The sequence below is a fragment of the Xenopus tropicalis genome, chromosome 3 (genome assembly GCF_000004195.4).
Source record: "Xenopus tropicalis strain Nigerian chromosome 3, UCB_Xtro_10.0, whole genome shotgun sequence".
Taxonomy (NCBI): Eukaryota; Metazoa; Chordata; class Amphibia; order Anura; family Pipidae; genus Xenopus; species Xenopus tropicalis.
Window position 1 is genome coordinate 2,423,264 of NC_030679.2, and position 23,036 is coordinate 2,446,299.

Genomic DNA, 23,036 nt, shown 5'->3' on the forward strand with positions numbered 1-23,036 from the left:
ACTTAATAATAGCCTGACACCTGACGCTCTGAAAGCACCATGATGTCCCACCAACGACCTGTGGCCCAACCAATCAGAACTGCAGGGAGTGCGTCCGCTAGCCATATCAGCAACTACCTCACTGCCCTACTCGCCATCTGCCCTACCTCCCCATCTTCCCCCACGTCCCCATCTTGCCCCACCGTCCCCATCTTGCCCCACCGTCCCATCTTGCCACACCGTCCCCAGCTTGCCCCACCGTCCCCATCTTAGCGCCCACCTCTCCATCTTGCCCCACCTCCCATCTTGCCCCACCGTCCCCATCTTCCCCTACTCCCCATCTTGCCCTACCGTCCCCATCTTGCCCTACTCCCCTCTTCCCCTACCGTCCCATCTTGCCCTACCGTCCCCATCTTGCCCTACCCGTCCCATCTTGCCCCTACCGTCCCCATCTGTGCCTTACCTCCCCTCTTGCCTACCGTCCCCAATCTTGCCCTACGTCCCCATCTGGCCCTACCTCCCATCTTCCCTACCTCCCCATCTTGCCCTTACCTCCGCCACCTTGCCCTACCGTCCCCACCTTCCCCTACCGTCCCCAACCTTGCCCTACCGTCTCCACTTCCCTACCGTCTCCATCTGCCTACTCTCCATTCTTCGTCCTACCTCCCCATCTGGCCCCTACCGTCCCCAGCTTGCCCACCCCGTCTCCATCTTGCCCTACCGTCTCCATCTGGTCCTACTTGTCCCCATCTGCCCTTACTGTCTCCATCTTGCCCTTACGTCTCCAAGTCTTGTCCACTGTCTCCATCTTGCCCTACCTGTCTCCATCTTGTCCTACTGTCCCCATCTTGCCCTACTGTCCCCATCTTGTCCTACTGTCCCCATCTTGCCCTACTGTCCCCATCTTGCCCTACTGTCTCCATCTTGCCCTACTGTCTCCATCTTGCCCTACTGTCCCCATCTCGATTTCCATAGGGAATCAGGGAGTTTTCAGTAATAATAACTGCCCCCCCTGTGCTGCTCTTTGCTGCCCCCAGAGGTATAATGAATACAGAGAGGGGGAGGAGCCATAGGAACAGGTTGGGGCTGTAGGATTTACATAACGAGTAATTATCTGCTAATGAGCTGCTCAGGTCCCTTTCCCTTATTAAGCACAACATGCCCTATGTGGGTCAGATTTGCCCCATGCCTGGGCACGTGAGCTGGCACCATCTGATTGGGTGGGGCCCACACTGAGTTTACTTGCCTAATTAGAGCCGTGCCACGCCCACCTTGTGACCCTAATCATCGTTATGTAACCGTTTGTGGGCAATTCCACTGCCCGATACGACTCCCGGCCCCTTGGCCCGGCTTATGGGGGATGCTGGGAGCTGAAGTTTGGGTTGCAATTTTTATTCTCTGCACTGCTGGTTCCGACTCCTGAAACAAAATAGCAGGAGCAGGTAATTCACAGACCGGGTCACGTCCCGGCTTCTGCTACTTTTGTTTCCAGATCTCAGTAAAATAAAGTGCGGGAATGTAAAACCGTTTGTATTCTCTGCACTGCTGGTTCCGACTCCTGATACAAAGTAGCAGGAAATGCACAGTCCGGGGAGTTATCCTGCCAACTTGTTTCCACATATCAGTGCGGGAATGGAATGGCTCCCTTATACGTGGGGCAGATTAAGGACAAGACCCCACCCCCTTTGAAACAAATACCCCCCCTCATAAAATAAGCGAGGGGGCAAATGGTATGTTGGTTTCCCTTATCTGAGCAAGTGGGCCCCACACTGCCCGGCTATTGGTGGTATATTTAGCAAGCGCCCCACCCAACCTGCCCCCACCCCATACCCCCCTGACTCAGGACACTTGCGCCCCCCCCCCCCCCCCCCCCCAACAGAAATTCTGCACCACTTGGCCCCACCTGGGGCAGCTGCTGGGGGCTTAGAATAAACTGAGTGATGACAGGGGCCTTGTGTAACCCCCCCCTGTATGTAGGGGAGGGGGCAATAACGCTCAGTACATGGCTACCCCTGGCAATGGTCATTAACCCCTTCCCTGCCAGGGGGTTGCAGGGTGCAGCTGGCAGAGAGGCAGTTAATTGGCAGAGGGTAATTAGAGACGCCGGCGCCGCACAGTAATAATCTGGCGAGTGATATAACTGGGGGTGATTATGTAAACCGGGGGGGGGGTGAGGGGCACAGTAAGGATTTCCCAGGGACACAGTGCGTTACATAACGCAGCACTCAGGGTGGGAGCGCAAGGGATTGTGGGATTGAGGCAGGGATCCAAGCCCGGCACTGGCAGAACTACAATTCCCAGAATCCACTAGGTACCGATACCAGCAAAGATACGAGTTAAAGGCAGCGGGGTAACTGTATTGGGGGGTGTGGGGGGGTCTGTTTGTAAACCCTGCAAATCTCTACTAAGTTAGGGATGTTTATAGGGATACAGCTATAGGGTACCACCAGATATGGGGGTGCATAGAGGATAGCATACAGTATAGGGTACACAGGATATGGGTGCATAGAGGATAGGGTACAGCTATATGGGTACAAAGAGGATAGGCGATACAGATATGGGTACCAGAGGAATAGATACAGATATAGGGTCACAAGTAGGATACAGATATTAGGGGGGGTACACAAGGGATAGGAGTACAGATATAGGTACCCACGAGGGATAGGATACTGATATAGGGGTACAACAGAGATAGGGATAGCATAGTGGTACCACAAGGAAGATACAGATATAGGGGGTACACAGAGGATAGGGATACAGATATAGGTACATAGAGGGATACAGGATATAGGGTACACAGAGGGATAGGGATTACAGAGGATGGGGGTACACAGAGGGATAGATACAGATATGGGACAAGAGGGATCACAGATATAGGTACCAGAGGATAGGGATAAAGATATAGGGGTACACAAGATAGGAAACAATATAGGGTACACAGGGATACAGATATGGGAGTACCACAGAGATAGATACAGAGTATAGGTACACAGAGGATTACAGATATAGGGTACACGAGGGATAGGGATACAGATATAGGGGGTACACAGAGGATAGGTATACAGATATAGCGGTACACAGAGATATGGGGGTACACAGAGGGATAGGGAAACATATGGGGGACACAGTAGGGATAGGATAAGATATGGGGGTACACAGAGGATAGGATACCAGATATGGGTACACAGAGATAGGATACAGAATAGGTACACAGAGATAGGATACAGATATAAGGGAGTACACAGAGATAGGATACAATATAGGGGTACACAGGGATAGGGATACAATATGGGGTACACAGAAGGATAGGAAACAGATAGGGGGTACACAGAGGGATAGGGATACAATATGGGTACACAGAGGAATAGGATACAGATATAGGGTAACACAGAGGAAGGATACAGATATATGGGGGTACACAGAGGGATAGGATAACAGATATAGGTACACAGAGGGATAGCGGATACAGATAGGGTACACAAGGATAGGGATACAATATGGTACACAGAGGATAGGATACAATATAGGGGGGTACACAGAGGATAGGCATACAATTATAGGGTACACAGAGGCATAGGGATACAGATATAGGGGTACACAAGGATAGGATACAGATTGGGGTACACAGAGGATAGGAACAGCTTATAGTACACAGAGGATAGGATACAGATATGGGGTTACACAGAGATAGGATACAGATATGGTACACAGAGGATAGATACAGATATGAAGTACACAGAGGATAGGGATACAATATAGGGGGTACACAGAGATAGGGATACAATATAGGGCACAGAGGAGAGATACAGATATAGGCGGTTAACAAAGGGATAGGATACAGATTATGTGGTACACAAAGGAAGGGATACATTATAGGTTACACAGAGATAGGATACAGATATAGGGCGGTACACAGAGATAGGGAGACAGATATAGGGTACACAAAGGATAGATTACAGATATGGTACACAGAGGATAGGATACAGATATAGGGGTACACAAAGGATAGGTACAATATGGGTACACAGAGATAGGATACAAATTATAGGGTACATAGAGGGATACATATAGGCGTAACAGAGTAGGATACAATATGGGGACCACAGAGGATGGGATACAGATATGGGGGTACATAGAGGGATACAGATATAGGGTTACACAGAGGATAGGCGATAAAGATATAGGGGTACACAGAGGATAGGGATACAGATATAGGGTACACAGAGGCAAGGGAAACAGATATAGGGTAACAGAGGATACAATATGGGTACACAGAGGATAGGGATACAGATATAGGGGTTTACACAGAGAAACAGATATAGGGCACACAGAGATAGGGATACAATATAGGGGACACAGAGGATAGGGATACAGATATAGACACAGAGGATATGGGGGTACAACAGAGATGAAAATATAGGGGTACACAAGGAGGATAGGGATACCGATATGGGTAACACAGAGGGATGGATACAGATATGGGGTACACAGGGAGAGGTATAAGATATAGGGTACCACAGAGGATAAGGGATTTACAGAATAGGGTACACAGAGATAGGGATACAGATATAGGGGTACACAAGAGGATAGGGATAAGATATGGGTACACAGAGCGGAAGGGTCAATATTGGGGGTACACAGAGGAGAGGGATAAAGTATAGGTTACACAAGGATAGGGATAAGATTAGGGGTACACAGAAGGATAGGAAATACAATATGGGGTACACAGAGGGATAGGGATAAGATATGGGGGTACAAGAGATAGGGATTACAGATATGGCGACCACAGAAGGGATAGGGATAAATCAGATATAGGGGTACACAAGATAGGATAAAAGTAGGGGTACACAGAGGATAGATACAATATAGGGTTACACAAAGGGATAGGATACAGAATGGGGTACACAGGGGATAGGGAACAGCTATAGGGGTAACAGAGGGATAGGGATACAGATAGGGGTACACAGAGGATAGATTACAAATGGGGGTTAACCACAGGGATAGGGATACAGATATGAGGTACACAGAGGGAAGGGATACAGAATTATAGGGGGTACACAAGGGATAGGGATACAGATATAGGCGGGACACAGAGGATAATACAGATATAGGGGTACACAAAGTAGGATACAGATATGGGGTACACAGAGGGATAGGGACAGCTATAGGGTACACAGAGGGATAGGATACAAATATCGGGGTACACAGAGGATAGGAAACGATATGGGGGTACAACAGAGATAGATACAGATATGGGGTACACAGAGGATAAGGATACAGATATAGGGGGTAACAGAGGATAGGGATACAGATAAGGGTACACAAGGATAGGATAGCTTATAGGGGTAACAGGAAGGGGAGGGATTTTAGGGATACAGATATATGGGTACACAGAGGGATAGGATACAGCAATAGGGTACATAGAGGGATACAATTATAGTGGGACACAGAGGATAGGATACAGATATGGGGGCACCAGAGGGATAGGATACAATATAGGGACACAGAGGGATAGGGATTAGCTATAGGGTACACACCCTGAGGATAGATTACAGATTATTAGGGGGTACACAGACGTATAGGATATACAGATATAGGCGGTACATAGAGGGATACAGATATAGGGGTACACAGAGGGAAGCGATACAGATAGGGGTACACAGAGGGAAGGGATACAGTATGGGGTACATAGAAACAGATATAGGTACACAGAGGATAGATACAATGATGGGGTACAACAGAGGATAGGATACAGATATGGGGACACAGAGGATAGGATACAGATCTAGGGCGGTACACAGAGGATAGGAAACAGATATAGGGTTACACAAGGGATTACAGATAATGGGTGGTAACAAGGATAGGATACAGATATAGGTACACAGATGGATCAATATAGGGCGGTACACAAGAGGGATAGGATACAATATAGGGGGTACACAGAGGGATAGCGCCGGATACAGATATAGGGGGGGTACACAAGAGGATAAGGGACAAGTAGTAGGTGTACCACAGAGGATAGGGATCAGCTATAGACGAAGAGGGATAGGATACAGATATAGGGGGGTACACAGAGGATAGGGAAACAAATATAGGGTACACAAGAGGATACAGATATGGGTACACAAGGATAGGATAAGATATAGGTACACAGAGGATAAGATAAGGGTTACACAAGGATGGATACAATATAGGGGTACACAGGATTAGAAACAGATATAGGGTACACAGAGGATTATGCGGGTACACAGAGATAGGGAAACATATAGGGGTACACAGAGGATAGGGATACAGATTATTGGGGTACACAGAGGAAAGGATACAGATATGGGGTACACAGAGGTATGGGGTACACAGAGGGATAGGAACATATAGGGGTACACAGAGGATAGATACAAGATATGGGTACACAGAGGGATAGGGATACAATATAGGGGTACACAGAGATAGTGATACAGATATAGGGTACACAAGATAGGATACAGTATAGGGGGTACACAGAGGGATAGGGGATACAGATATGGGTAACACAGAGGAATAGGATACAATAAGGTACAAGAGGATAGGGATACAGAATATGGGTAACAGAGAATAGGGATACAGATATAGGGGTACAAAAGGGATATGGGGTACACAGAGGATAGCAAACAGTATAGGCGGGGTACACAGAGATAGATACAGATGGGGTACACAGAGGGATAGGATACAGATATAGGGGTAAAACACAGAGGATAGGGATACAGATATAGGGGTACACAGAGGGATACAAATGGGTACCACAGAGGGATAGGATACAAATATGGGTACACAGAGGATAGGATACAATATGGTACACAGAGGATAGGGATACAGAATATTAGGGGTACACAGAATACAGATATGGGCGTTACACAGCAGGGAAGGGATACAGATATGGTTACACAGTAGGATAGGGATACGAGTATGGGGTACACAGAGGATAGATAAGATATTGGGTACACAGAGGGTAGAATACAGTATAGGGTACACAGAGGGATAGGGATACAATAATTAGGGGGACACAGAGGGATAGGGAGTACAATGAGTGGGTACACCAGAGATAGGGATACAGATATGGGGTACACAGAGGGATAGGGATACAGATATAGGGGTACACAGAGGATAGGGGATACAGATATAGGGGTACACGGATAGATACAATATAGGGGGGTACACAGAGGGATACAGATATGGAGGGTACACAGAGGATAGGATAAGATATAGGGGGTAACAGAGGATAGGATACAGAATATAGCGTACACAGAGGATAGGGATACAGATATGGGTTAAACACAGAGGGATGGAACAATAATTGGGTACACAGAGGATAGGATACAATATAGGGCGACACAGAGGATAGGAACAGATATAGGGTACACAGAGGGATGAGGGGATAACGATAATTGGGGTACACAGAGGATAGGATACATATTATGGGGACACAGAGGAAGATACACATATAGGGAGTACACAAGGGATAGGATACAGATATTAGGGTACACAGAGGATAGGGACAAAATAGGGGGTACACAGAGGATACAGATATGGGGGTACACAAGGATAGGATACAATATAGCGGGAGGACACAGAGGATAGGATACAGATATAGGGTACGACAGAGATAGGGATACAAGATATGGGGGTACACAGAAGATAGGATAACAGATATTGGTACACAGGGGATAGGGGATACAATATAGGGGGTACCACAGAGGATAGGGATACAGATACAGGGGGTACACAGAGGGATAGATCAGATATTAGGGGACACAGAGGATAGGGATTACATATATAGGGTACACAGAGGATAGGATACAGATATGGGGTAACACAGAGGGATAGGGATACAGATATAGGGGTACACAGAGGGATAGGGATACAGATATAGGGGGGGTTACACAGAGGATAGGGATACAATATACGGGGTACACAGAGGATTAGGATACAGATTATAGCGGGTAACACAAGGATACAGATATGGGGTACACAAGAGGGATAGGGATACAAGAGATAGGGGGGCGTTACACAGAGGGATAGGGATTACAGATATAGGTACCACAAGGGATAGGATACAGATATAGGCGGGGACACAGAGATAGGATACAGATATAGGGGGTACACAGAGGGATAGGGATACAGATATAGGGGGTACACAGAGGGATAGGGATACAGATATGGGGTACACAGAGGGATAGGGATACAGATATAGGGGTTACACAAGGATAGGAGACATTATATAGGGGGTACAACAGAGATAGGATACAGATATAGGGGGGTACACAGAGGATAGGATACAATAAGGGGGTACACAGAGGATAGGGATACAGATATAGGGGTACAAGAAGGAAGGGATAGATATGGGGTACACAGAGGATAGGGAAAAATATGGTACACAGAGGAGAGGGATACAGATATAGGGGATACACAGAGGATTAGGGATACAGATATAGGGGGTACACAGAGGATAGGGATACCAATATGGGTACACAGAGGGATAGGGATACAGATATAGGGGTACACAGAGGATAGGGATACAGATTATGGGGTACACAGAGGATAGGATACAGATCATGGGGTACACAGAGGGATAGGGATACAGATATGGGACAACAGAGGATAGGGATACTGATATAGGGGTACACAGAGATAGTATACAATATGGTTCACAGGGATAGTGATACAGATATGGGTACACAGAGGAAGGGATACAAGATATGGGTACACAGAGATAGGATACAGATATGGGGGTACACAGAGGGAGAGGATACAGATTATAGGGGGGTACACAGAAGGGATAGGGATACAGATTATAGGGGGTACCACAGGAGGATATAGGTACACAGAGGATAGGATACAGAAATGGGTACACAGAGGTAGGGGGGGGTACACAAGAGGATAGGGATACAGATATGTGGTACACAGAGGGATAGGATACAGATTATGGGACAACAGAGGATAGGTACAGATATGGGGGGTACACAGAGGAAGGATACAGATATGGGGTACACAGAGGGATAGATACAGATATGGGGTACACAGAGATAGGATACATATATGGGGGTACACAGAGGATAGATACAGATATGGGGGTACACAGAGGGATTAGGATAAATATAGGGGGTACACAGAGGGATAGGGGACACAGAGGATACGAGATATGGGGCGTACACAGAGGGATAGATACAATAAGGGGTACCACGAGGATAGGGGGTACACAGAGGGATAGGGATACAGATATGGGTACACAGAGATAGGGATACAGATATAGGGGGGGTACACAGAGGGATAGGGATACAGATATGGGTACACAGAGGATAGGGATACAGAATATGGGTACACAGAGGGATAGGGATACAGATATGGGGGTACACAGAGGGATAGGGATACAGATATGGGGGTACACAGAGGGATAGGGATACAGATATGGGGGTACACAGAGGGATAGGGATACAGATATAAGGGGGTACACAGAGGGATAGGGATACAGATATGGGGGTACACAGAGGGATAGGGATACAGATATAAGGGGGTGCATATTCAGTACATGGGAAGACACGTTTTGGGGTTCGGGACGGAGAGAGGGAACCGGTTACATAATGGGGCGGCGGCACCGGATATGAATGGGCCCAGTGTTCTGGAAGCTTTGGCCCAGTAGCAGTAATGTGTATCAGAACTCCCAGTGCCGGGGGCGCTTACAGCCCAGTATACACTGTTGGTCCAAACTGAGGGCTGCAAAAGGGACCAATTGCAACATGTAATTTGCACATGCTCCGCCCCTTACTCCGCCCATTCATTAAAGGCAAGGTTTGCAGGGAGCACAGTCCGGAGGTTTATTATAAAGGCCTTTGCGTGTATAAAACCTTATCCCGCAACGCGTTAGTCTCCTGCTCCAGGGATCCGCCCACAAGCGCAGTATGAAGTCACATGACTCGGGGGGGGGGGGTCTCCCCCGCCCCTTTAAAAATAGCGAGGAATTAAATTAGCAAAGAAAAAATACACATAGTGCAAAATCAGCATTTCTGTAGCTTTCCCTTAGCCCCAAACTGGCCCCTCCCCCTGCCATCAAACAGGCCCCTCCCCCTGCCATAAAGGGGAAGTTAGACTTACAATTAACTCTTTGCGGGATGGGGGCAATCGCATCCTTATGTTGCTCTGGAACTAAAAGGTTAAGTTCCCCTTTGCTTGGAGTTCCCACCTACACCTCCCGCCCAATGATGTTCCACGGAAACACCGGGGTTAATTGATCCGCTACAAACAGATAATGACCCCCTTTCTCTCGTTAAAACACAAAATACTTTATCTTTCTGCAAATTCCTAGTTTTTCCCTTTTATAAACCTAAAAAATGAGTCCAGTTCTCTTGTTGCCACCCATGGGGCAAAACCTAGTAGTAGTTGCCCCTATAGACAGCTCTGGTCACTACTACTCACATAAATATATGTTAATAGGAAAGTAGGCCACGCCCCCTAATGGAAAGTGCCCACCCACTTACCCCTCATTGTATCTGTATATGTCACATGGTTCAGATATGGGTCCCCGCCCCCCACCATATAAAGTCATTTTAGCTGTTCAATGCGCTGCTGCCTGTAACGGCGTTGGAAGGGTGGGGCAGGAGATACAGCCCCGGAATATTCCGACTAAAGCTCTAGTGCAAATCTGCCCCAACCCACAAACTGGATATACAGGGGGAGTTCATTTATAAAGAGGAGTTTGTTACAGTCTGTACAGAGTCCCTCTGGGGGGCAGTTATGTCCAGGAAGGGGGGGCAGCAGGGTGAATGCCGATCCCTCACGTCCCACTGAGCCGCGCACCCATGGGACCTGTCTCTGCGCCCATAGCAACGGCTCCTCTGCACCCGCTCACTCCGTGTCTCAGGGGAACCGGGAAGGGAAGAGTCGCCTCTCAGTGGGGAGACATGTGGTGATTGACGTGGGGGCCGTTAGATCCCAGGAACCCCAGTCGCTGCTTATTCTTCCTCTGTTCTGTCATCTGTGGGGCAATAACCAGAAAGTGAGTAACTGCAGGGGTAACAGACATGGGACAGTAGGGCAAGATGGGGACAGTAGGGCAAGATGGGGACATTTGGGCAAGATGGGGACAGTAGGACAAGATGGGGACAGTAGGGCAAGATGGGGACAGTAGGGCAAGATGGGGACATTTGGGCAAGATGGGGACAGTAGGACAAGATGGAGACAGTAGGGCAAGATGGGGACAGTAGGGCAAGATGGGGACAGTAGGCAAGATGGGGACAGTAGGGCAAGATGGGGACAGTAGGGCAAGATGGGGACAGTAGGGCAAGATGGGGACAGTAGGGCAAGATGGGGACAGTAGGACAAGATGGGGACAGTAGGGCAAGATGGAGACAGTAGGACAAGATGGAGACAGTAGGACAAGATGGAGACGTAGGGCAAGATGTGGGACAGTAGGGCAAGATGGGGACAGTAGGGCAAGATGGGGACAGTAGGACAAGATGGAGACAGTAGGGCAAGATGGAGACAGTAGGGCAAGATGGGGACAGTAGGGCAAGATGGGGACAGTAGGGCAAGATGGGGACAGTAGGGCAAGATGGGGACAGTAGGACAAGATGGGGACAGTAGGGCAAGATGGAGACAGTAGGACAAGATGGAGACAGTAGGGCAAGATGGAGACAGTAGGACAAGATGGGGACAGTAGGGCAAGATGGAGACAGTAGGACAAGATGGAGACAGTAGGGCAAGATGGAGACAGTAGGACAAGATGGAGACAGTAGGGCAAGATGGAGACAGTAGGACAAGATGGAGACAGTAGGACAAGATGGAGACAGTAGGGCAAGATGGAGACAGTAGGGCAAGATGGAGACAGTAGGACAAGATGGAGACAGTAGGGCAAGATGGAGACAGTAGGACAAGATGGAGACAGTAGGGCAAGATGGAGACAGTAGGACAAGATGGGGACAGTAGGACAAGATGGGGACAGTAGGACAAGATGGGGACAGTAGGACAAGATGGGGACAGTAGGGCAAGATGGAGACAGTAGGGCAAGATGGAGACAGTAGGGCAAGATGGAGACAGTAGGACAAGATGGAGACAGTAGGACAAGATGGAGACAGTAGGACAAGATGGAGACAGTAGGACAAGATGGGGACAGTAGGACAAGATGGAGACAGTAGGACAAGATGGAGACAGTAGGGCAAGATGGAGACAGTAGGGCAAGATGGAGACAGTAGGGCAAGATGGAGACAGTAGGGCAAGATGGGGACAGTAGGACAAGATGGAAGACAGTAGGACAAGATGGAGACAGTAGGGCAAGATGGGAGACAGTAGGGCAAGATGGAGACAGTAGGACAAGATGGAGACAGTAGGGCAAGATGGAGACAGTAGGGCAAGATGGAGACAGTAGGACAAGATGGGGACAGTAGGACAAGATGTAACAGTAGGACAAGATGGAGACAGTAGGGCAAGATGGAGACAGTAGGGCAAGATGGAGACAGTAGGGCAAGATGGGGACAGTAGGACAATATGGCGACAGTAGGACAAGATGGGGACAGTAGGGCAAGATGGAGACAGTAGGACAAGATGGAGACAGTAGGACAAGATGGAGACAGTAGGACAAGATGGGGACAGTAGGACAAGATGGAGACAGTAGGGCAAGATGGGGACAGTAGGACAAGATGGAGACAGCGGGGCAAGAAGAAGACTGTAAGGCAAATGTGCTGGGCCAGACAAGCCCATGGGGGGGCCACATACCTGCTCCTTCAGTTCGGCCAGTTGGCCAGACAGCTGCTTGACCAGACTCATGGTGCACTCGAGCTTATCCTGCAGGTTCCGTATCTCATTCTGCTCGTTCTCCCCCTCGCTGCTGACCAAGGACATCGCCCGCATCCGGGGAAACCAATCAAGATTCTTCTCCTGAAAAAGTCGCGACAGGAAAAATTTGGGGGTCCAGTCCAACAATGACAAAGGCAAAGGGGGCGGAGCTGGAGAAGCCCTACATCATTATCAGCATAGGAATTCCCTGTAGGGTCTAGTTGGCCTTTAGGCAGGGATGCAGGCTTGTGATTGGCTCAGTCGACTTCCATGATTGTTTCTAATTAATCGTTTTTTTAGCCCATAAAAAAGAATTGTACAGTTTGAAACCTGTAGGGCCCCTTCAAACTATCTTCCCAAGCACCTGGCCCCGCCCCCAGGGAGCGCTCAGTTATATACAAGCCCCGCCTACAACCTGCTGCCACCCGTCTGTTCTACAGGTTCTGCAGACCAATTAATGAGCCAATGAGAGGCATTAGCGCTGGCACAGGCAGGGGGGGGGCGCTGGCGGCTTGGCACTGCCAGGCAACGTTTATATCTGAGCAGATGGTGTTGGTATCTACAGTCAGAACAAACAGCTCGAGTGAGCGAATGGGAGAAGAGCCTTGGAGGGTTTGTATTGGAGCAGCTGGCCTGAGTCTGGGCTAATGAGCTTACACTCTGAGCTTAACTGCCCACACTCCGCCATTGTGTCATGGCCACTAAATCTCTACCTATATGTATAAATACAAATATACAGAGAAGGAATGTTCTGGGCACACAATAAGCTGTACCCCCATACTGTACTGTCTAAGGGAAACACTATGGCACCTCCTACCCATATGTATAAATACAAATATACAGAGAAGGAATGTTCTGGGCACACAATAAGCTGTACCCCCATACTGTACTGTCTAAGGGAAACACTATGGCACCCCCTACCCATATGTATAAATACAAATATACAGAGAGGGAATGTTCTGGGCACACAATAAGCTGTACCCCCATACTGTACTGTCTAAGGGAAACACTATGGCACCCCCTACCCATATGTATAAATACAAATATACAGAGAAGGAATGTTCTGGGCACACAATAAGCTGTACCCCCATACTGTACTGTCTAAGGGAAACACTATGGCACCCCCTACCCATATGTATAAATACAAATATACAGAGAGGGAATGTTCTGGGCACACAATAAGCTGTACCCCCATACTGTACTGTCTAAGGGAAACACTATGGCACCCCCTACCCATATGTATAAATACAAATATACAGAGAAGGAATGTTCTGGGCACACAATAAGCTGTACCCCCATACTGTACTGTCTAAGGGAAACACTATGGCACCCCCTACCCTATGTATAAATACAAATATACAGAGAGGGAATGTTCTGGGCACACAATAAGCTGTACCCCCATACTGTACTGTCTAAGGGAAATACTATGGCACCCCCTACCCTATGTATAAATACAAATATACAGAGAGGGAATGTTCTGGGCACACAATAAGCTGTACCCCCATACTGTACTGTCTAAGGGAAACACTATGGCACCTCCTACCCATATGTATAAATACAAATATACAGAGAGGGAATGTTCTGGGCACACAATAAGCTGTACCCCCATACTGTACTGTCTAAGGGAAACACTATGGCACCCCCTACCGATATGTATAAATACAAATATACAGAGAAGGAATGTTCTGGGCACACAATAAGCTGTACCCCCATACTGTACTGTCTAAGGGAAACACTATGGCACCCCCTACCCATATGTATAATACAAATATACAGAGAAGGAATGTTCTGGGCACACAATAAGCTGTACCCCCATACTGTACTGTCTAAGGGAAACACTATGGCACCCCCTACCCATATGTATAAATACAAATATACAGAGAGGGAATGTTCTGGGCACACAATAAGCTGTACCCCCATACTGTACTGTCTAAGGGAAACACTATGGCACCCCCTACCCATATGTATAAATACAAATATACAGAGAGGGAATGTTCTGGGCACACAATAAGCTGTACCCCCATACTGTACTGTCTAAGGGAAACACTATGGCACCCCCTACCCATATGTAGGACTTACCACAATCATTTGGGCCACGTAGCTCTCGGGCCCCGTGTACTCAGTGGGGTCCTTGACCTTTACGAGCACGATGAAGTACAAGTAGTGCCACATACAGTGCTCAGACATGATGTGCTCCTCAAAGGAAACGGTTTTATTATCAAACTTGTCTCTTTCGAGCCCTAGAAACAGAGAAACCATACTCATAACTCATGTGGTTGATCCCGCCCTCTACGCAAGGGGCGGAGCTTAGGGAGACGTCATTTCCATGAGGGAATAGAACCTACCACAGATGAAGCAGGTGGTCTTCAAGATCTCCTCTTTTTTCTGTTTCTCACTCCTGAGATCGGCGAAGGTGTCGATGATGACTCCAAAGATGAGGTTGAGGACGATGATGATGACGATGAAGTAGAAGAGAAGGTCGTACACAACTCTGGCCGCAAACAGCGGTTCCTGCACGACCAGGAAGAGGAACCAATGGGTAACTGGGTTCCATTGCCCACAGTCTGCTCTAGGTCACAACCCCCCTATGTAATAAAAGGCACTGGAGCAGTAACCCATAGCAACCAAGCAAAGCTTTAAAACAGGTGACCTGTTGATTGGTTGCTATGGGCTACTGCTGGGTAAACTTATGGCTCCTACAGGAGCAGTAGTTCATATTAAAGGGCAAGTATGAATGGGAAGCATGAATTTTCCAGGATTAATGAGACTCTTCCTTGCTTCCTGGGTGAAATTCCATTGAACCCCTATCCAAGGACCTTCAGGGACCTCATACCACCAATGGCTTCCCAAGTCACATGACTCTAGGCCAATTACAATTCAGGGTTGGATTGTGGCTCCTAGAACCACTCTCATAGGTTCATTTTTAACCCAATGGGGCCTTTAGACTATTTCCACTGACATCAGTGTTGGTCTTCTATTACCGGGGGGCCCCATTAACTGTGATTGGACCGGGAAGAGGGGCAAGCCCACCTACCACCATTGAAGCTCAGCCAAGATGCAGTCATGGAGTCCCACAGTCATGTGGTTAGTGGGACCAATCACAAGAGCCCAACTGTATGGGACCAATACACCTCCTTATACTCACGTCCTTAGACGGTTTCCGCAGAACATCGCCGACTCCGCCTCCGTTCCGCAGCCCCTGGTTCAACACGGTGACGATGCACATAAGGAGGGTGTCACAGGCGCGCTCCACGTCGGCATCATCATCATCATCTTCATCTGCGGGGAAAAAGGAATGATAAATACCCATTGGAGGACCATGAGTATAGCCAGTAGGGGGCGCTCAACTGGCTGGATAGAGAGTATCACTAACAAGTGTTTTATTGAATAATAATGAGATTCTACTTATCCTAAAAACTTTGGGGGCTGCACCTCTAAAAATCCCGTGCTGGGGGGGCGGGGTTGTTATTAGCATTTAGGAACATGTGATTATAAAAATAATTTTATTTTTTTTGCAATGTTTGGTAAATATTGACTCCGTTAGCTTGTCGCAGCCTGCAGCGCTTTTACATAACGTGTCTCTCCCCGTCACATGGGGAGTCACTCGGGGCTCTGTCGGTACAATGGGCCGGCGCAGAGCGCTCACTCCCATTTGGGAAGGTGACTGCTGATTGACTGGCCAGAAACACGAGGCCCTTGAAGGGAATCCTGGATTGCCCCCCAGCAGCCCGAGTGTCAAGTGATTCTGTTTGTGCTGCTGGGAACAAGGGAACATGTGCTTATTGGGGGGGGGACTTCCAAGGGAAAATAAAAGAGAAGGGTTTGTATTCCTCAGTTAGGACATTTTGTACAGTGGTATGAACTCAGCGGCACCTAGGGGCAAATCTGGGGGGAAAAATACAAAAAGTTGGGAATCCTGCCCCGGGGGGGGGGGGGGGGGGATGCGGGGGCAAATAGCTGCCCTTATATAACTTCCTGGTGTTTAGAACAGGTTGTGCAGCTCTTTAAACACTAACAATTTCCAGGTCAAGATGGAGACAGTAGGGCAAGATGGAGACAGTAGGGCAAGATGGAGACAGTAGGGCAAGATGGGGACAGTAGGGCAAGATGGAGACAGTAGGGCAAGATGGGGAAAGTAGGGCAAGATGGAGACAGTAGGGCAAGATGGAGACAGTAGGGCAAGATGGGGACAGTAGGGCAAGATGGGGACAGTAGGGCAAGATGGAGACAGTAGGACAAGATGGAGACAGTAGGGCAAGATGGAGACAGTAGGGCAAGATGGAGACAGTAGGGCAAGATGGAGACAGTAGGGCAAGATGGGGACAGTAGGGCAAGATGGAGACAGTAGGGCAAGATGGGGACAGTAGGGCAAGATGGGGACAGTAGGCAAGATGGAGACAGTAGGGCAAGATGGGGACAGTAGGGCAAGATGGAGACAGTAGGACAAGATGGGGACAGTAGGGCAAGATGGAGACAGTAGGGCAAGATGGAGACAGTAGGACAAGATGGGGACAGTAGGGCAAGATGGAGACAGTAGGGCAAGATGGAGACAGTAGGACAAGATGGGGACAGTAGGGCAAGATGGAGACAGTAGGGCAAGATGGAGACAGTAGGACAAGATGGGGACAGTAGGGCAAGATGGAGACAGTAGGGCAAGATGGAGACAGTAGGACAAGATGGAGACAGTAGGACAAGATGGGGACAGTAGGACAAGATGGAGACAGTAGGACAAGATGGAGACAGTAGGACAAGATGGGGACAGTAGGGCAAGATGGAGACAGTAGGGCAAGATGGAGACAGTAGGACAAGATGGGGACAGTAGGGCAAGATGGAGACAGTAGGGCAAGATGGAGACAGTAGGGCAAGATGTTTACCATAGGATACAATCAGGCAATATGGAGGCAACAGGAGTAACACCTTATATTAGTGTGGCCAAAATTTAAAATGTTGTTAAAATACAACTCCCAGCACCCACCAAAACAGCCCAAGGGCACAGGATGGACAGTGGGTCGCTGTAAGTGTATCTGGCCCTGCTCGCTGCAGGGCAGTAGATTGCCAGAGATGTACCAACCTGGGATAGATACAGTCATGGAACAGTTTTCCGTATGACAAGTGTCCATCATTGTGGTCAGAGGTGACGTTCTGATCTCCCCGTGTCCTAAACGACAGCAGAAGTCAAACCATAAGGTGCAATAAATCAGATTAACCAAAACTAAACATCCAGTCTAGAAGCCAGAAGAACCACAACCAGAACATGGTATTTCATTTGACAGGTTCTACCAGAACCCAAAGGTATTGATTTCATCTATTATATCTACCTTATTATCTATAATTTATTATAAAGTTCATTAAGTAAATGGCCCCTGCTGGGGGGGCTCAAAGGATCCAGAAGTAACGCGCAAGGGCTGATAGTTACCCAGATCCGGGGTCCGGTTCTTCAGCCTGTCCACCTCCATGATGAAGTCGTCTTTCAGGAAGAGAAACCCGATAATGGAGAAGAGGTAGACGAGGATGAGGGCCAGAACGGCGGTCAGAATGATGGAGCGACCATTCCTTGTCACACTCTTTATAACGTTCAGTAAGGTTTCCTCTCGATACACCAAATCAAACAGCTGGGGGGGGGGGGACAAGAGAGTGATCCTTTGTACTTCCTGCTCCTGGGCTGCTCTCCTTCCCATGGTCAGGCAGGAACCTCCCCCTGGGTAAGTGAATCCAATCTCCCCCCAGTACTTACCCAGGTACAGAGCTCTGATTCTCTGTACTTCCTGCTCCTGGGCTGCTCTCTTTCCCATGGTCAGGCAGGAACCCCCCCCTGGGTAAGTGAATCCAATCTCCCCCCAGTACTTACCCAGGTACAGAGCTCTGATTCTCTGTACTTCCTGCTCCTGGGCTGCTCTCTTTCCCATGGTCAGACAGGAACCTCCCCCTGGGTAAGTGAATCCAATCTCCCCCAGTACTTACCCAGGTACAGAGCTCTGATTCTCTGTACTTCCTGCTCCTGGGCTGCTCTCTTTCCCATGGTCAGGCAGGAACCTCCCCCTGGGTAAGTGAATCCAATCTCCCCCCAGTACTTACCCAGGTACAGAGCTCTGATTCTCTGTACTTCCTGCTCCTGGGCTGCTCTCTTTCCCATGGTCAGGCAGGAACCTCCCCCCCGGGTAAGTGAATCCAATCTCCCCCCAGTACTTACCCAGGTACAGAGCTCTGATTCTCTGTACTTCCTGCTCCTGGGCTGCTCTCTTTCCCATGGTCAGGCAGGAACCTCCCCCTGGGTAAGTGAATCCAATCTCCCCCCAGTACTTACCCAGGTACAGAGCTCTGATTCTCTGTACTTCCTGCTCCTGGGCTGCTCTCCTTCCCATGGTCAGGCAGGAACCCCCCCCCCCCCTGGGTAAGTGAATCCAATCTCCCCCCAGTACTTACCCAGGTACAGAGCTCTGATTCTCTGTACTTCCTGCTCCTGGGCTGCTCTCTTTCCCATGGTCAGGCAGGAACCCCCCCCTGGGTAAGTGAATCCAATCTCCCCCCAGTACTTACCCAGGTACAGAGCTCTGATTCTCTGTACTTCCTGCTCCTGGGCTGCTCTCTTTCCCATGGTCAGGCAGGAACCTCCCCCTGGGTAAGTGAATCCAATCTCCCCCCAGTACTTACCCAGGTACAGAGCTCTGATTCTCTGTACTTCCTGCTCCTGGGCTGCTCTCTTTCCCATGGTCAGGCAGGAACCCCCCCCCCCCCTGGGTAAGTGAATCCAATCTCCCCCAGTACTTACCCAGGTACAGAGCTCTGATTCTCTGTACTTCCTGCTCCTGGGCTGCTCTCTTTCCCATGGTCAGACAGGAACCTCCCCCTGGGTAAGTGAATCCAATCTCCCCCCAGTACTTACCCAGGTACAGAGCTCTGATTCTCTGTACTTCCTGCTCCTGGGCTGCTCTCTTTCCCATGGTCAGGCAGGAACCTCCCCCTGGAAATTATCCAACCCCCCCAATTTCTTATGAATAAACTTACCAAGAAGCTGTAGAAGAACTCATGAACGAAGAGGCCGAGCATGCACACAATCACATAAAGCACGTGATAGAGAAACGCCATGTCCATTATAACCGCCCGGTACCCTCTGGTGAACGTTCCGCGGTTCCCAACGAAGCTCACAAGGAACACGACTTTATTCCAAAGCTGCGGGGGGGGGGGGGGGGGGGGGAGATTGGGGCAGAGAGGAGGTCAGAACAGAGCCTGGTGTAGGAGACACATTATATGCAATGGGGTAACTTTGCAACCAACACTGTGGAACAGGCATTATGGGAAATATGGTGGGGCAAGGGATTGTGGGTGGAGTCCAAGGCATATATGTGTGAGAGTGAAACAGCCAATTAGTTATCTCCTCTTGTACTTACATTGCCAGCTCCAAGCAGTATGAGTGTTGGGCCCAATCCAATGGTGTATATTGACCTGAGCATCACCGACACCAAGAAGGGTCTGATACCGAATGGCTTGGGCAGCAGAAACAACATGGCCGTACAGACTGCCACCGCAATCCACAAAAGGACGGAAAATAATGGCGAGAGGGTTCCTGGAAAACAAGAGAATAACATGACTGGGTATCTGGGGGGGGGGTATAGTGCTTTCGTTGGGTGTCTGGGGCGGGGATACAGTGGGTTCCCTGGGTATCTGGGGGGGGGGGGTATAGTGCTTTCGTTGGGTATCTGGGGCGGGGATACAGTGGGTTCCCTGGGTATCTGGGGGAGGTACAGTGGGTTCCCTGGGTATCTGGGGGAGGTACAGGGGGTTCCCTGGGTATCTGGGGGAGGTACGGTGGGTTCCGTGGGTATCTGGGGGAGGTACAGGGGGTTCCCTGGGTATCTGGGGGAGGTACAGGGGGTTCCCTGGGTATCTGGGGGAGGTACAGGGGGTTCCCTGGGTATCTGGGGGAGGTACAGGGGGTTCCCTGGGTATCTGGGGGAGGTACAGGGGGTTCCCTGGGTATCTGGGGGAGGTACAGGGGGTTCCCTGGGTATCTGGAGGAGGTACGGTGGGTTCCGTGGGTATCTGGGGGAGGTACAGGGGGTTCCCTGGGTATCTGGGGGGGATACAGTGGGTTCCCTGGGTATCTGGGGGAGGTACGGTGGGTTCCCTGGGTATCTGGGGGGGGGGTACAGGGGGTTCCCTGGGTATCTGGGGGGTACAGGGGGTTCCCTGGGTATCTGGGGGAGGTACGGTGGGTTCCCTGGGTATCTGGGGGGGGTATAGTGGGTTCCCTGGGTATCTGGGGGAGGTACGGTGGGTTCCCTGGGTATCTGGGGGGGGTACAGGGGGTTCCCTGGGTATCTGGGGGGGTACAGGGGGTTCCCTGGGTATCTGGGGGGTACGGTGGGTTCCCTGGGTATCTGGGGGAGGTACAGTGGGTTCCCTGGGTATCTGGGGGAGGTACGGTGGGTTCCCTGGGTATCTGGGGGAGGTACGGTGGGTTCCCTGGGTATCTGGGGGAGGTACGGTGGGTACCCTGGGTATCTGGGGGAGGTACGGTGGGTTCCCTGGGTATCTGGGGGGGATACAGTGGGTTCCCTGGGTATCTGGGGGAGGTACGGTGGGTTCCCTGGGTATCTGGGGGAGGTACGGTGGGTTCCCTGGGTATCTGGGGGGGATACAGTGGGTTCCCTGGGTATCTGGGGGAGGTACGGTGGGTACCCTGGGTATCTGCGGGGGATACAGTGGGTTCCCTGGGTATCTGGGGGAGGTACGGTGGGTACCCTGGGTATCTGGGGGGGATACAGTGGGTTCCCTGGGTATCTGGGGGAGGTACGGTGGGTTCCCTGGGTATCTGGGGGGGGTATAGTGGGTTCCCTGGGTATCTGGGGGAGGTACGGTGGGTTCCGTGGGTATCTGGGGGAGGTACGGTGGGTTCCGTGGGTATCTGGGGGAGGTACGGTGGGTACCCTGGGTATCTGGGGGGGATACAGTGGGTTCCCTGGGTATCTGGGGGAGGTACGGTGGGTACCCTGGGTATCTGCGGGGGATACAGGGGGTTCCCTGGGTATCTGGGGGGGATACAGTGGGTTCCCTGGGTATCTGGGGGGGGGGGTACATTAGAATGTGCAGATTAATACAAAGTGATGGCTATTAATATGGATTAATGCCCATAGAACCAATACAGGGGCGCTGATCCCCCTCACCATTTCCCCGTGAGTAGGAGGAGGAGGGGCCGGACCTGCTATAAGGAATAGTGACCGGGGCAGGAGAGACATTACCCCGAGTGCTGCTGATGTACCAGAACATTCGGATCTCGGCGGGGGCTGCCGGGCTGCACTAATCACATCATTAGAGAGACAGTAAGTGGAAGGGGCCCGCGGATGTGGGAACAAATGAGTCCCCAGACGCGCAGGGAAGCGTTGGGCGGACAATCCGCTGGTCGCAGCACTTTTTCCCCCGGTCCCTTTGGAGCTAAAAGCCGGGACGACACTGCGCATTTAAGGTGACAGCCCCAGACAGGCGAGACGCTTAATGAAACGCGTTTTTTTCTTTTTCCGCACATGACAAAATCTCTCGCCCGAAACGATCTGTCCTTCCCCAACGCCGACCTGTCAATCCCCGCGTCTCTCATTAGAGCGCTTTATCGGCTCTCGCCGCCGCTCGGGGACCTGACACCGCTCTTCAGTTTTACTGCCGCTGCCAAATATATTCTTCATTAAAGGGAAAGCGAAACGCGTTTACATTTATATATATATCTCTCTCTCGCCGGAGAGTGATTTATACCCGGTAACATTCTCATTTACGGAATAAAACTTTGCAACAAAGTAGCGAGCGGCTAGAATGTAGCCCAAGGCATGGAAATCAGATTGTAAGCTTCAAGGGACAGCTGACAGGCTGGCAGCACTCTAGAACAGTAATGTCTATATCCTAATTATAGCAAATTAAAGGGGCAGTTCAGCTTTAAATTAACTTTTAATATGTCATAGACAGTGATATTCTGTGACAATTTGCAATTGGTCTTCACTGTAGCCTCACAGATCAATAGAATTGCCAGGGTCAGTGACCCCCTGTACCTCCCCCAGATACCCAGGGAACCCCCTGTACCTCCCCCAGATACCCAGGGAACCCCCTGTACCTCCCCCAGATACCCAGGGAACCCCCTGTAACTCCCCCAGATACCCAGGGAACCCCCTGTACCTCCCCCAGATACCCAGGGAACCCCCTGTACCCCCCCAGATACCCAGGGAACCCCCTGTACCCCCCCCCCCAGATACCCAGGGAACCCCCTGTACCTC

General features: G+C 49.9%; 1 protein-coding gene across 2 annotated transcripts in view; it reads right to left on the minus strand.

Annotated features, from left to right (window-relative positions):
• Window positions 1-9,802: 9,802 nt before the first annotated feature.
• itpr2 (inositol 1,4,5-trisphosphate receptor, type 2) overlaps window positions 9,803-23,036 on the minus strand; it is a 121,807-nt gene continuing 108,573 nt past the window's right edge. Inside the window, exons 49-57 of one of the 2 annotated variants that reach the window (XM_031898452.1) lie at window positions 20,169-20,344; window positions 19,786-19,950; window positions 18,197-18,392; window positions 17,852-17,938; window positions 15,926-16,059; window positions 15,126-15,291; window positions 14,860-15,020; window positions 12,721-12,882; window positions 9,803-10,984 (exon numbers count right to left, since the gene is read on the minus strand). In XM_031898452.1, the coding sequence (XP_031754312.1) occupies window positions 10,898-10,984; window positions 12,721-12,882; window positions 14,860-15,020; window positions 15,126-15,291; window positions 15,926-16,059; window positions 17,852-17,938; window positions 18,197-18,392; window positions 19,786-19,950; window positions 20,169-20,344 (1,334 nt within the window). In that variant the 3' untranslated portion in view covers window positions 9,803-10,897. The remainder of the gene's footprint in view (window positions 10,985-12,720; window positions 12,883-14,859; window positions 15,021-15,125; window positions 15,292-15,925; window positions 16,060-17,851; window positions 17,939-18,196; window positions 18,393-19,785; window positions 19,951-20,168; window positions 20,345-23,036) is intronic. The other variant, XM_031898453.1, reaches the window with a different exon arrangement.